Here is a 14,926-nt window from a genome sequence, read left to right as displayed (position 1 = left end):
GAAAAACGAAAACGTTCAGTCAAGACGTCCCATAGAAAATTTTGCAAAACACAATAGCCAGCTGGGGGGGCATTCGATTCCAGTTTTGGATAGTCTGGCGTGGTTTCGTTCCATTTCAAACAGCTGTTTGACGCTCGGCGTAACCTTGGCGCACTGCCACGGCAACATCCAAATCCAAGAGCTTGAAGATGAATCCCGGGGACTGTAGTCCTAAACGATAGCTGGGGATTATGGGTAGTGTAGTGTCTTCGGCCATCCTAAACTCCTAGGCCCTTTAGTCTGGTGCAGTGGTCACCAACCAGTCGATCGCGAGTGTGGTGCGGGTAGATCGCGGACCGTTAACAAAAAAAGTAACAAAAGAAAGAAAAATAAAATAAAAATAATGTTTGAAAAATATGTTTTTAGATGTAAAAATATCATCCACCACCCCGTTAGCAGGTGCCACTTGATTGACGTATATTTGAGACACTTCAATAATATAATACATTAACCGTGCTTTATGTGAACCTCATCATGAGATCATGACACAAGAGAGGACGGCAGGACTGCAATTTCCCGTGTTCAGTGAATGCAACAGAGGCAAGTCACCAGACCAATCAGAGATTTGCATGGAAATACACGTGTGCTTGTGTCATTAAAGCTCGGTTCTCTCTGTGTGTGTGTGTGTGTGTGTGTGTGTGTGTGTGTGTGTGTGTGTGTGTGTGTGTGTGTGTGTGTGTGTGTGTGTGTGTGTGTGTGTGTGTGTGTGTGTGTGTGTGTGTGTGTGTGTGTGTGTGGCAATAGCGCATTTAGTGTGATAGAGAGAGAGAGGGCGAGAGGGAGAGAGAGGGACCGGTGCTAGCGGGGACCGTGATGTTAGCATCTGGTTAGCTAGCTGCACTAACGGACATAAGGAGCTGTTTCCATAACAAGCTGGAGGAGAGTCTTCCCCTGTCAGACTGAGGGGCTCAGGTGAGCTAAAGGACTCTGAGTGTTTAGATTTGAACGGTTTTGTCACAAATTATTCAAAAGATTATTTCCGCGGCACACCTTCATATGATCATTATAGTTATACAAACAATAAGAGAATTAATGAAAAACATGTATGAAATAAAACAAGAATACAGTTTAAAAGGGGAGTGATTTGTAAAATATCCATGAAGAAAAAGAAAATCTGTTTACAGTTCTGTCTCATATGGGTGCTGAGAGATGAATCCATAGATCTCTTCATGTTGCTCTCAAAGTGCACCAGATTGATGCTTTCATCTTCAATATTTAAAAAAAAATCTTCCCAGGGGTCCATCCCCCCGGACCCCCCTAGAGGAGGTGAGGACCTAGAGGAGGTGAGGACCCCCCTAGAGGAGGTGAGGTCTGCCCCCCACTCGCACATAGCACTTTACCCCTGCCTATATGCTGTGAGCTGATTATGGAGCCTTCATTGTAACAGTAATTCAGATGCAATTAGCCTCAAATTGGAAGCACTGTCTGGGCCGTCTTTTTCACTCAATTCTGCAATAGGTAGATCTCGCCTTTCACCTCGGCCGAGGTCGGTGATCTTGGGCTTAAAAAGGTTGGTGAACACTGGTCTAGTGGGTAAAAGGGGGTATCATGCAACCCCCTGAAATATACTTCTCGTCAGCTTTTCTTGATTCGAAAAAATGGTGTAGAAAACGATTAGCTATGTTAAAAAGTTGAAAAATTGTCCCACGTATATTTTTTCCCCAAATTAGTGTTTATTTACCCTAAAAATCGAGTTTCACTCTTTTTACACCTTGCACTATATCCAGGGCCGCCCTCCCTACAGGCCAATCACGCAGGCTGCATGGGGCCCCGCCTTGCCGAGGGGGCCCCGCCCAGAGGGCCTCAGCTCTCCGCGTTTTCCGCGCAGTTCAGCCGCGAGGCTCCGCGCGGCTTCCGCGCACCACCCCAGCTGACGCGCAAACGCGCGGGTGACAGGGGAGCCTGTCTGTAACCCGACACCGTTGCAATTAATCGCCATCATCATTGCAGCAGGTGACGAGATGTCGGCAAAAAGACAGTATGATTCCGGCGCAAGCAAGAGGAAAAAAAAAACTAAACATGAAGAAACTAGAGCATCACTCGAAGGTGGGTTATTTCCAAACTTGCTAATGTTGTATTATGAGTCACATTTCAAACTTTTGCCATATTAAACACATCAGCTGCAATTCACGACATGAAGAAGGCAGTCTCTGCATAGCAGGCTAATGGAGATGCAGTTATTTCCAGCATTCTTTATTGACCATTCATTCAAGTATGTGATGCCTTTTATCTGCTAATGTACAGGAGGAAGAATGATACACTGTCTACTTGGCTTACATAATAGTTAAAGTGTACAGCCTAAAAAACATGGAGCATTTTTCCCCTTTTATTTTATTTTTATGTCAATTTGCACATTTCATGGTGATGCTCAGCCCCTCCCCTTAATTACTAACTGTCATCATCATGTCAACCACAACACAGATACATACTGATAGAAATGTGTTTGTAGCTGTGTAGTTGTTGATACATTGCTACATTTGAATACAGATTTAAGAAATATCAGTTTTTGAGCATGTAATAAGCATGTTTCGTCTTGACTATATTTAAACGATATTATAATAATATAGTATTTATATTATTGAATTGATTAGGATTATGATTATTATTAGTAGTAGAAGTAGTTTATTTGCATTAATTATATTTTTATCTTTTTGAGGCTAGTATTTTCACTATATTCATTCTGTAGTGCACTATTAAGATCAAAACATATCTTAATTCTGCTTGAATGATGGATTTATTGTCTGCATTTCCAGGGTCATTGCTGAAATTTATGAAAAAGGGAGGCACAAAGGCAGCACCCAGTACCCCACCATCAACCAGCATCACCTCAGACCCAGCAGCAACCAACACTCCGCCAGGCCCATTAACCAGCGGCTCTGGTACAGACCCAGCAGCAACCAACACTCCGCCAGGCCCGTCAACCAGTGGCTCAGGTACAGACCCAGTAGCACCCACCAATACTCTGCCAGGCCCGTCAACCAGCGGCTCAACAGTTGCAGACGCAGCAGCACCCAGCACATTACAAGATCCATCAATCAGTGAGGTATCAAGCACCGTCACTAGTGCACAACCAATTGATCCTGCTCTTTGGCCAGCACACTTCTCAGATACTGAACGGATAGAATTTGTGCCCCGTGGGCCTTTTTAAAGTTGGGTCAAATTTCATTTACCCTAAAAACGATGGAAGAGGCTTTCACCATGGTCTGTCCTATCATTCACTTGCCAATGGAGAGAAGGTGACAAGAAGTTGGCTTGTTTATTCAAAGCAGAACAACTCTGTGTTTTGTTTTGCTTGCAAGCTTTTTAGTGGCAAAGACGTAAAGCTGACTACAGAGGGCTTTGGTGATTGGTCAAATATTAGCTCTGCTCTCAAGAGTCATGACAACAACCCACATCACACAAAGTCAATGCTAAAATGGAGGGAACTTGAGACACGTCTCAGAAAGAGCAAGATAATTGACCAGCAGGAGCTGACTCTGCTAGAGAGAGAGAGAGGAGAAGATGGCGAAACCTCCTCACACGTCTCCAGAAATCTGGCTTTCAGGGGCTCTTCAGCTTTACGAGCTAGATAACGGCAACTTTTTTTAAGGAAGTTGAGCTGCTGGCTAGGTTTGATCCTGTCATGGAAAATCACCTTGCAAAAATAAAAGATGAGAACACCCGCACTCACTATCTTGGACAGAGAATACAAAACGAACGGATTCAGATAATTGGTGACAGAGTCCAGGAAACTATTGTCTCCTGTGTGCAAGAGGCCAAGTATTATTCCATTATCCTCGACTGCACCCCAGATGTGAGTCACAAGGAACAGATGTCCATTGTACTGCACATTGTGGAACTCGAACCTAAGCCGGAGGTTAAGGAGTACTTCCTAGGATTTGTGGTTGTGGAGGAAACTACTGGTCTGAACCTGTCAAATGTGATACTGGACAAACTTGTAGAGCTGCAGATTCCATTTGACAATTGCAGGGGACAGGCCTACGACAATGGGGCAAACATGAAAGGGAAGAACCAAGGTGTACAAGAAAGACAGCTCAACAAAAACCCAAAAGCCCTGTTTGTACCAGGTGGAGCCCATACCATGAATCTTGTAATAGCAGATTCAGCCAAGTCATCTAAAGATGCTGTAGGCTATAATGGATATGTGCAAAAGCTGTTCAATTTCTTTTCAGGAGCAACACAGCGATGGAGCATCTTGACCAAACATGTCAATGTGACACTGAAGTCCTGGAGTGATGTGAGATGGGAGAGCAGACTTCAGAGTATTGCCGCTATCAGACATCAGACAAAGGAAATCAGAGAAGCTCTCCTTGAGGCAAGGCAAACTGTGAATGACACAATTTTCCAAAGTAGAAGCTCAGGCTCTGGCAGAAGAAGTGGCTTCATACAGGTTTTTGATATGCACAGTGGTATGGTTTGACATTCTCACCACCATAAACCAGGTGAATAAGCTCCTGCAGTCCAGTTCAATGCAACTTGACATTGCTGTGAGACTCATTGAAACTGCAAAATCCTCTCTTGCAGCGTACAGACAGTCCGGGTTTACTGATGCTCAGTCAACTGCCAAGGAAATCTGTGAGATCCTCAACATAGAGCCAGAACTCAAGGTGAAGATGCTGAGGAGTACAAAAAGGCAGTTTGGGTATGAAACTGCAGATGAGCCCTTCAGTGATGCTCTGAAGAAGCTTGAGGTGACATTTTTTAACACTGTTGTTGACTCTGCTCTCAAATCACTGCAAGAGAGATTTGAGACACTTAGTCAGGTCAAGGAGAAATTTGGAGTGCTGCTTAATTTCAGCCAGCTTCAAGGAATGCCCAGGGGTGACTTGCAGAAACACTGCAGCAAGGTAGAGAAGACACTGACTGCAGCAGGAGAGTCTGATATTGATGGTGCAGAGATGGTCCAGGAGATCATCAACCTCCCAAAGCTGCCACTACCAAAATCTGCTCTGGAGATGTTGTCATTTCTCCATGAAAAAGAGTTACAGGAACTGTACCCAAATCTTTGGATTGCCCTCCGCATTGCAGTAACTCTTCCTGTTACAGTTGCGTCTGCTGAGAGAAGCTTTTCAAAACTCAAGCTTATGAAGACATACCTCCGGTCGTCAATGGCACAAGAACGCTTAGGTGGCCTGGCTATCATAAGCATCAACGCACAGTTGGCACAGCAGCTGTCATACGATGACCTTGTTGATGACTTTACATCCAAGAAATGCAGACGTGTTCACTTGTAAATGCATAATGAAAGACATACATGCACTTGTTGTTAATGATAAAAAAAAGTGTGAAAACTACTTAGTCTCCCAAACATTTTTTTAATCCAAACTACTTGGTGTCCAAAACAATTGTTTTAGGGGGGGGGCCCCATCACACAATCTCGCTTGGGGCCTCAAATTGGTCAGGGCCCTGACTATATCTCAGCCATTATTGCAGATAACTGAACAAATAAGGTATCCAGATCCATGTTTAGAGGGTCAAGGAACACAATAAAACTATCCTTAAAGTGATCACATGTGTCTGTGGCATGGTATTATGCTAATTAGTGCCGCCATTACAAGAAAATTGCATTTTAGTCTTGTACCAAGAACGATGTATTTTGCACCGACTCAGAAATATTCTTATAATCAGTGTTTCCTAAGTGGAAAAAGTATGTCGAAAATGATGAGCTATGTTAAAATGTTGTCTGAATCTCCCACATGTATTTTTTATGCAAATTAGTGTCACCATTACCAAAGACTGAATTTTCACACTTTTCACTCTATCTCAGCCAATATTGCAGATAATTGAACAAATAACGTGTCTAGACCCATGTTTTGATGGTCAAAGATCACAATAATACAATTCCCAAAGTGATCACATGTATCTGTGGCATGCTAGTATACAGCTCTGGCAGTAGTGAAAAAATGTTTCCGCCAAAAACAAACAAGTAGCTAACTTGGCTACACACACACATTCAACCTTCAAACAAACAAGGTAAGTAGCTAACTCAACTAGACTCATGTCTAGTTGCATATGTGGGCTGTCTTTCATTTTGACACACAGAACAATGGGGGCTATCCACCCTTATCCACAATGTAAAGTCATTCACACAGCCTCTTCCCTCTTCTCTCTGTAAGGAGCAGCAGGTTCAGCTTTCAGAACAAAGTAACAAAAAACTAAAATGGCATTCATTTTTTTAAATATGTCGTGTAGTAATAGATTTATTTATTGTATCATTGCTTTGATAACAAATATTATTCATATACCCCTTTTAGTTGTGAAGATATAATCATTCATTCTGGGCATGTCATTTTCGAGCCTGAGGCCTGAAAAATAGGCCCAGGGCTTAACAGGTTAAACTGTGGAACATGATGGCTGCTCTAAGAACATCTGTTATAATTTTCAAAAGTTCTGATTGTATAACAGAGTGTCTTTAGGCGCTTTCACACCGGAGTACTTTTCCCACAATAGTTCCGAAAAGTTGCGTTCACACCAAAAAAAACCCGAACGAAAATTAGTTAGTTGCGACAAAGTTTAGATCAAATATGGTCATCGTAAAACTGAGAGACCTGAATACTTCCCATCTTATAAGAACAAAGAAAATGCATGGGAGCAAATAGAATCATCAAAGAAAATGGGTCTAGTTTGACTTCAAAGACAAGTGAAGGGCAAAGACCTCTTTGCTTGTGAGGCTAAACACCATCAGTCGTGTTTTAAATCTTTCCGCACAGCATTAGCCAACTACGAGCGCAGCAGTATTCTTAAAGCAGGAGCTAAGGATACTAACCAAGCTTTCATGTCAGCCTCCCATGAAAAGGCATTTGTTTCAGTTCTGGAAAACATTGGAACTCATGTAGTCCAGCAAAATGAGGTCCGACAGCTATCTTCCTTGCGCTTGCTGTATGTGGAAGAGCTGAAATTGAATGGGCACGAGAACACAAATTATCGCTCAGAGAAACTCCTGAAACGGCTACAGAAAGATCCAATCTAGGAGCATATCCAGTTTACGAGAGTTGACCACGACAATGCTGATGCCATTTCTTTCTGGCTGGTGTACAGCTTGAAAATCACGGTATCGAATGCCGTTGCACGAGCTTACACTCTCGGAACCACAGACAAGTACAAAAACGTTGCTTTCCTACTCCGCCAGAATATTCTGCAGGCTTTCAGAGAGTCCAAAGACCTACAGTGGCCGCCAACAGCTGACAACATTATTGTTAAATAATAGTGGTGTCACGTTGTAATAACAATAACTCATCTCTCTCGAGTTTCCTTTTTGAGCTTTGCTAAAAGCCACTGTGTCAAGTGTCCATCTTGGGTTGCCGTCCGGAGTGCAGGGGGACGGATCGGGTAGTGACAGTGGGCCCTGTCACTACCCGATCTGCAGCTCTGCCTGATCTGCAGTGCGCATGTGCGAGATGGTCCGCCATATTGGACAACTCCGGACGGCAACCCAAGTAGGAAAACATTGACACAGTGGCTTTTGGCAAAGAGAGATGAGTTATTGTTATTACAACGTGACTTCACTATTATTTAACAACTATTTTTATTATGTTCTTTTATTTGGGGTTAAGTACATTGTCAGAATAAGTGAGACATTAATTTAACTTCTGTTAGACAGCTATCATACTGAATACATATTTACTGTGAATGTATGCAAAAATGTATGGCATATAGCTGTCTAACAGAAGTTCAATCCATTTCTCACTTATTCTGACAATGTACTTAACCCCAAATAAAAGAACCCAATAAAAAGAGTTGTTAAATAATAGTGAAGTCACGTTGTAATAACAATAACCCATCTCTCTCGAGTTTTCCTTTTGAGCTTTGCCAAAAGCCACTGTGATGTTGTCCTACTTGGGTTGCCGTCCGGAGTTGTCCAATATGGCGGACCATCTCGCACATGCGCATTGCAGATCGGGCAGAGCTGCAGATCGGGCAGTGACAATGGTACCTACACCGGTGTCTGAACGCTCACTCACTGCTAGCTATGCAGCTAACTGTTAGGCTACTTAGCTTGGATGGATCTAAAAGTAGCAAAAGCTAATTTTCATAGCACAGCTTTACTTCTCACTTTAACACAATAAAGAAACAGACCGTATAGTACAGTACAAACAACACAAATGATCAATACTTGCATCTATTTTTACTTGTAGTATTATAATAATTGAAATGCTGGTTCTTCTGGGTGTGTTCTATCCACGCTCAGCTACCACACCGCAGCTGTCTGCACTGTACAATCGCTGGAGGACTGGGATTTCACTCAAAAATTGAGTAGCCAATGGGGACTTACCCCTGAAAGTCCTGCCCACCTGGGAGGTTTCTGTCAGAATCTCAAACAAAAAGTGAAGGAGCGCAAATGAGAGTGCTGCAGCGAGAGCAAAAGTCGGATCATAGAGAACCGCAGTGACGCGTCATAAAACCCGGAAGTAAACTTCTTCCGGTTCCTTCGTCAAAAACCAATGCAATTTGTCCATAGGATTTTGGAAAATAGCTCGAAATAAGGTCTGTGGTTGACACACATTTAAGAGAGGGATCACGTTTTGTTCAGCCGGATAAACTCCACATGTCAACCCTACTTTTATAATTGTTGAATCATAAATCTAGTCGCCAGAAGCAAAATGCTAACGTTATGCTATAGCCCACTGGTTCTCAACGGGGGCGGTACCGCCCCCCAGGGGGCGTTCAGAGAACATCGGGGGGCGCTGGAAGCAATATTTTTGAAAGGGGGGCGCTGAGGTGTTCTTGGGGGGCGTTCAAGCATAATGTCTTTTTGTCATGAAAAACGCTGGCCACAGCGTCTTTTCCTGTAAAAAAAAGCAGCTGTCAGCATCTTTTGTTGCTATAGGAAACCACAACTCTGCTTGCGATTGGTCAGCTGTCAGCAGTGTTATTACGGGTACGTTCGTAAATGCACGAACGGTCAGTCCGCTCGGACAACCCGTCTGTTCCGCCAGAGCACCCAGCTGTGAGCGCTCAGAGTGCAGCGCTCTGGACTGTGGAACGGGGACGCTCGGAGCGCTCTGAGCGCATTTACGAATGTACCCTACAAAAAGCAGCCGGGAGCGGACCGGAAGTCGTTGTAATTTTGGGATCCCGACTGTTAATAATCTGTGTCACTTTGTTACATTTTGATATGTTTTGATATGACAAATTCCACTAACAGATTCGAACTAAGTGGTCAGTTTATGAAAAATAATACCCTTTTCTATGTCTGCTACGACATGGAAGAGCTGGCTAGCCAGGCTGCTCCACACAGAGCTCTGTTTGTTCAAAATGACAACGACTTCCGGTCCGCTCCCGGCACGATGTCTTGTCATGTCACCAGCTAGCCCTCTAGCATTTGCCGCCATATCGTGACACTACCCCCCCCCCCCTAAATATTAGCATCATAAAACAACAAAAATCATATCACATCAGCAAAATGGCCGTGAAAAAGATAAAATGCAGACAGTACTCTATTGAATATCTTAGCTATGGCTTCATACCGTCTCCTACCAATGCACAACTCCCAATGTGTTTACTTTGCGAACATGTATTTTCCAATGAGGGAATGAAACCCTCACGTTTAAAGGAGCACCTTACCAAGATCCACCCGGATAAGGCAGATAAGGAGCGTCCGTTCTTCCAGGCCCTCAAAGAGAAACATGGTAGGAGCACCATCAGCAGTCTCTTCGCTAGGAAGACCACCCAGACTGACAGCGGGCTAATAGCGTCATATAACATCTCCTTGCTGATAGCCAAGTGTGGGCAGCCCTTCACAATCGGAGAGAAGTTGGTACTCCCTGCCATCAAAGAGGTCATATCTACTGTGTTGGAGCGTGATCCCACACAGGTGCTGAAATCCATCCCACTCAGTAATGACACTGTAGCACGCAGGATTGATGAAATGGGCGCTGATACAGAGGAGCAGCTGTGTGCCATCCTGCGGGAAACTCCATTCAGCCTTCAGCTGTATGAGACAACCACTTCTGACAACAATGTTCTGTTGATGGCCTATGTCCGCTATAGCACCTCCAACAGTCAGGAGGTGGCTGAGGAATTTTTATTTTCCAAATATCTGGTCACAGACACCAAGGGCCAGACCATTTTTAATGCACTGGATGCTTATCTACAGGAGAAATCAATCCCGATCAACAACATCCTCGCATGTGCTACTGACGGTGCCCCTTCCATGGTTGGCAGGTACCGTGGCTTCACCACTCTGCTGAAGGAGCAGGTCCCGCATGTCCTCACAGTCCACTGTGTCTTGCACCGCCACAACCTTGTGGCCAAATCTAAAAGTCCACCTCTCCATGAGTCTCTCAATGTTGCAGTAAAGGCAATAAACAAAATAAAAGCCCACGCCCTGAATAACAGATTGTTCCGACAGCTGTGTCAGGAAAATGATGAGACCTTTGAGCGTCTTCTTCTCCACACTGATGTCCGCTGGCTCTCAAAGGGAAACTGCCTTGCTCGTTTTTGTGAGCTGTTTGACAGCATCGTGGAGTTCCTGGAGGAGGTGGATGCAGCTCTCGGGGAACAGGTGTCATCCAGCCGCTGCGACATCATGTACCTCGCAGACTTCTTTGGCAAAATGAATGAAGTCACGCTGAAGCTCCAAGGAAAAGGAGTTACTCTGATCCAGAGCAAGGCGGTCATCCACAGTCTCACCTCCAGGCTGGATCTATACCGGCAGAGCATAGGCAGGAGGCAGTTTGCTCATTTCCCGCTGTTGACCAAGGTGATCTAGCCTAGGCTACTAAATAATGATAATAATAAATAATACATGTAATAAATGTAGGCTACTCTTTGCAACACTATATTTGTGTTCCTGGTTAGTATAAATAACTTATGTTCTGAATGTATTATGAGAATAAAGAAACATCAATTAGTAAACTAATTAGCAATAAAATAACCAGTTTAAAATCGGATGGTAACATTCTGCACCGATAACAATTTCCTGGTTATACTCATTGCAGGTGTCTGAGGCTATTACCGATGAGCGCCTCCTCATTTACACAGACCACCTGAGGATGGTGAATGCCGACTTGAAGATCCGCTTCAGAGATCTTTTGGACCTCGATGTTCCCACCTGTAAGAGACCTGGATAATGGACAGGGGGGCGCTGGCCCAAAAAAGGTTGAGAACCCCTGCTATAGATGAACTACAAGCCAGTACAGCAGCAGGGGTACTTCAACGTCACGCCAACTTAAGATCGTTTCAACTGACTTGCACTGAAACTGCACTTTGAACACTTTAAATATATTATAAACATTTTAAACTGTATACCCCGGTTATCTAGGCCCTTTTTGTTTTGTTTTATGTATACATGTCACACTGTGGGAAAGGACATTTCGAGATTTCTCGATGTATAACACATGTAGAATTGTTGACAATAAAGCTGACTTTGACTTTCGCGTGCTTGCATATTTTAACAAAGCTTTTCATTTTAGCCACACTGAATTTAACTAGAAGTCATGGCTGTGTCAATTACCAGTCTGATATCGTTTTACAAAGATGACAAGAAGAGTGTAGATAGGAGAGACACGCAAAACAGTGCAGCCTAGATGAAGGTGTGCTTACCGGTGTTGTCAGGGCTAGCATGAGGGACAAGGTTTATAGTGTCGGTGAGTAGTGATAGCAAGAGTACCGTTAACCTAGAGTTAATTTATTCACATTAATTCCCATCAACAAATCCATTTTATGTGTCACATGAAATCTTTATTAGGCAAGGCATGGCAAGTTTATTTATATTGCACTTTTCAACACAAGGCAATTTGAAGTGCTTTACAAAAAATAAAAGACATTAAGAAAATGGCATTTAAAATCAGTCATTAAAAAGAAAAGCTAATAAAATAAACATTAAAAGAAAAAATACATGGATAAAAGTTACAGTGCAGTCTAAGATATGAATAGTTCAATTAAAAGCAGCGACAAAAAGAAAAGTCTTCAGCCTGGATTTAAAAGTAGTCAGAGTTGCAGCGGACCTGCAGGTTTCTGGGAGTTTGTTCCAGATATTTGGAGCATAATAATTGAACGCTGTTTTACCATGTTTAGTTCTGACTCTGGGGACAGAAAGCTGACCATTCCCTGAAGACCTGAGAGATCTGGATGGTTCATAATTTAGCAGGAGGTCAGAAATGTATTTTGGGCCTAAACCATTCAGTGCTTTATAAACCAGCAGCAGTTTTCTGAAATCTATTCTTTGACACACAGGAAGCCAGTGTAAAGACTTCAGAACAGGAGTGATGTGATCCACTTTCTTAGTGTTAGTGAGGACTCGAGCAGCGGTGTTCTGAATCAGCTGAAACTTTCTGATAGATTTTTTAGTGAGACCTGTGAAGACACCATTGCAGTAGTCCAGTCTACTGAAGATAAAAGCATGGACACGTTTTTCCAAATCCTGCTGTGACATTCGTCTTTTAATCCTAGATATGTTCTTTAGGTGATAGTAAGCTGATTTAGTAACTGTTTTAATGTGACTTGAAACTCAGGTCAGAGTCCATGACTACACCTAGATTTCTGGCTTTATCTGTTGTTTTGAACATTGCACACTGAAGCTCAGCGCTAACTTTTATACGTTCTGCCTTGGCTCCAAAAACCATTACCTCAGTTTTATCTTTGTTTAATTGGAGAAAGTTCTGACACATCCAGTCATTGATTTGTTCAATGCACTTACTCAGTGTTTGAAATGGAGCATAGTCTCCTGGTGAAATGGTTACGTAAAAAGAAGAGGAACACTACAGCTTGGAAACACTTACTGTTCCTGAAATTATCAAATCTGTTGGGCATCAGGGACCTGAGGCAATTGTGGCAAGCATGGCATTGTCTGAAGAGCAACAGAGGGCAATTCAGGTGGCTACCACTGGTCAGCGAACCAACCCAAACTGGCATTTGTTCAGGAAAGGAAGGTTGACTGCCAGCAACTTTGGAGCTGTCCTGAGGTCAAAGCGTGTGACTGCTTCCCTTATTGCCAGGGTGCTAGGGCAACAACCGGCCCTTGATGGTGTTTTGTCTGTACAGTGGGGGACTATGAATGAATGTGAGGGCGTCAGGGCATTCACCACTGCAACCCAGATGCAGGTCCATGAGTCAGGATTGTTGGGGGCATCTCCAGATGGTCTGGTAGGGTCTTCCACTGTGCTGGAGGTAAAGTGTCCCTAGCCAGGGAAATGACAATTAGTGAAGCATTGCAAATCAAGGGCTTCTGTGTCAGTAAGGAAGGAGAAACATTCAGCCTGCGTGAGGAACATCCTTACTGGCACCAAGTGCAAGGTGAGCTTCACCTCACTGAAAGAAAGAAGAAGAAATAAAAAAATTGTGAATCTTTTTTAATTTACATTTACTCGCCTTTGCAATGTTGTGGTTGTTAGAGTGTTAGGTTTCCTGTCAGCTCGTCTGTTGGGAAGATATAAAATATTAGTTTCATGGAAGTCACCCCATCACATATAAGAGCATTAAGACATACAGTACATAGGCTAAAACAAAGCATCTAAAGATATAACCTTGCACTTTGATAAGTCTCGTGAACATTTTCACTATTTTCACATTTTTATAGATGAAAATTGAACTAAAGAAATAAATGGTAGATTAATCCATATTGAAAATAGGTGTCAGCTGCTACACTAATTATAATAGTTATATTTCTTAATTAATTAAGATAAGATATTACTGTATTGATCCCAATTTGGGAAATGTTTGTGTTGCAGCAGCATAACAAGAAAAACAAAATATAAGTTATTATATATACAAAAGTATGTGAGGGATGGAATATTAAATTGAATATAAATGTAAAATGTACATGTGATTTTACGTCCAAGAGAAGCTATGGAGCAGAGAGTTCTCTGCCAGCCAGAGGTGATTTGTTATTAGTTCAATATGTCAAACTGATTTCCCTGACTACAATCTTTAGTTACATGGTGAAACGTTATGCTGCTTGTACGAATTAGACTTATCATATAAGCCACACAGGTTTTAATAGGATTTATTCATTATCTTTACTTATGTTGCGGTCTTTTCAGCAGCGCCATCTCTAAAACAGCGATACAGTCACTACCCATCATTTACATTTCACCGTGATATGGACAAAAATGTAACGTCAGCTTACCTCATGGCACGAATCCAGACTCTCCTTTGGAAAACATTGGCCGGGAAACGATAGAACAAGCACGTTTCATGCGAAGACCTGTGGCTGCAACCCGGAGCAAAGCAACAAACCATTGCATTGCTAACTAGTAGCGCTAGCCTTAGCTAACGTTAGCTTACGAAACGAACTGTCGAGTAAAATTGGAAAACACTGGTAATTAATTATTCTATCATTTGTAAAACTACGGTGTTAAAAACGACAATTTCAAAATTCAGATTCTAATGGTCAGATATAGATATACAGATAATAAAGATAGGCATGCACTTGCTTTCAAGCCGAACACAGGGGAAAACAAACTTAGCGGGAGTGTTTACGTGTTAGGCGTAATGACGTACAACGGCCTCGACAATTTCTGTCGTCTTATTCAGCCACTCGGTAACAACCATCGTTTTTCAGACACGTAAACTCTTCAAAAATCACCAGTGGGGTCACTGGTGATGTATTTAATGTCGTAGAACAAAACGTGATTTATCTTTTAAATTTGTGTCAACCACAGACCTTATTTCAAGCTATTTTCCAAAACCCTATGGATAAAATGCATTGCTTTTTGACGAAGGAACTGGAAGTGCTAAAAATGCTAACTTACTTCTGAGTTTTTGGACGCGTCACTGTGGTTCTCTATAGAGAAAGAAGAAACAAGAACTGCAAACAAAAGCCTATGTTAAAACAAATAAAAAATACTTATAGTTTACATGATTACACAAATGATTTGTTTGCAACTTATAGTTTTATTTTTGAAATTTATTTTATTTTGCTTGACTCAGTTTTCTTTTCTTTTAA

General features: G+C 42.5%; 1 protein-coding gene and 1 long non-coding RNA gene across 3 annotated transcripts; one reads left to right on the top strand and one right to left on the bottom strand.

Moving 5' to 3' along the window:
• Nucleotides 1-543: 543 nt before the first annotated feature.
• On the top strand, nt 544-11,447 carry LOC307025743 (protein FAM200C-like). 2 transcript variants are annotated; one of them, XR_013804247.1, is made up of 3 exons: nt 544-951; nt 2,793-2,972; nt 10,980-11,102. XR_013804247.1 is itself a non-coding variant. In XM_079660600.1 (2 exons), exons 1-2 carry the CDS (start codon nt 9,533-9,535, stop codon nt 11,109-11,111), a joined length of 1,341 nt encoding a protein of 446 aa, XP_079516726.1. In that variant the 5' UTR covers nt 9,457-9,532; the 3' UTR covers nt 11,112-11,447. The 2 variants fall into 2 exon arrangements, 1 of the variants encoding a protein (XP_079516726.1); XM_079660600.1 differs by lacking the exons at nt 544-951; nt 2,793-2,972 and adding an exon at nt 9,457-10,741 and having other exon boundaries at nt 10,980-11,447.
• Nucleotides 11,448-12,529: 1,082 nt separating this feature from the next.
• LOC307030328 lies at nt 12,530-14,669 on the bottom strand. The gene is made up of 3 exons (XR_013805620.1): nt 14,108-14,669; nt 13,351-13,398; nt 12,530-13,160 (listed from the first exon to the last, which is right to left on the bottom strand). It is a non-coding gene; the product is annotated as an uncharacterized lncRNA (long non-coding RNA).
• Nucleotides 14,670-14,926: the final 257 nt, after the last annotated feature.

This window comes from Notothenia rossii (assembly GCF_949606895.1).
Source record: "Notothenia rossii genome assembly, chromosome: 2".
In the NCBI taxonomy this organism is placed as follows: Eukaryota; Metazoa; Chordata; class Actinopteri; order Perciformes; family Nototheniidae; genus Notothenia; species Notothenia rossii.
Note: the sequence above shows the minus strand (reverse complement) of the source record. Positions and strands in the feature narration are given on the sequence as shown.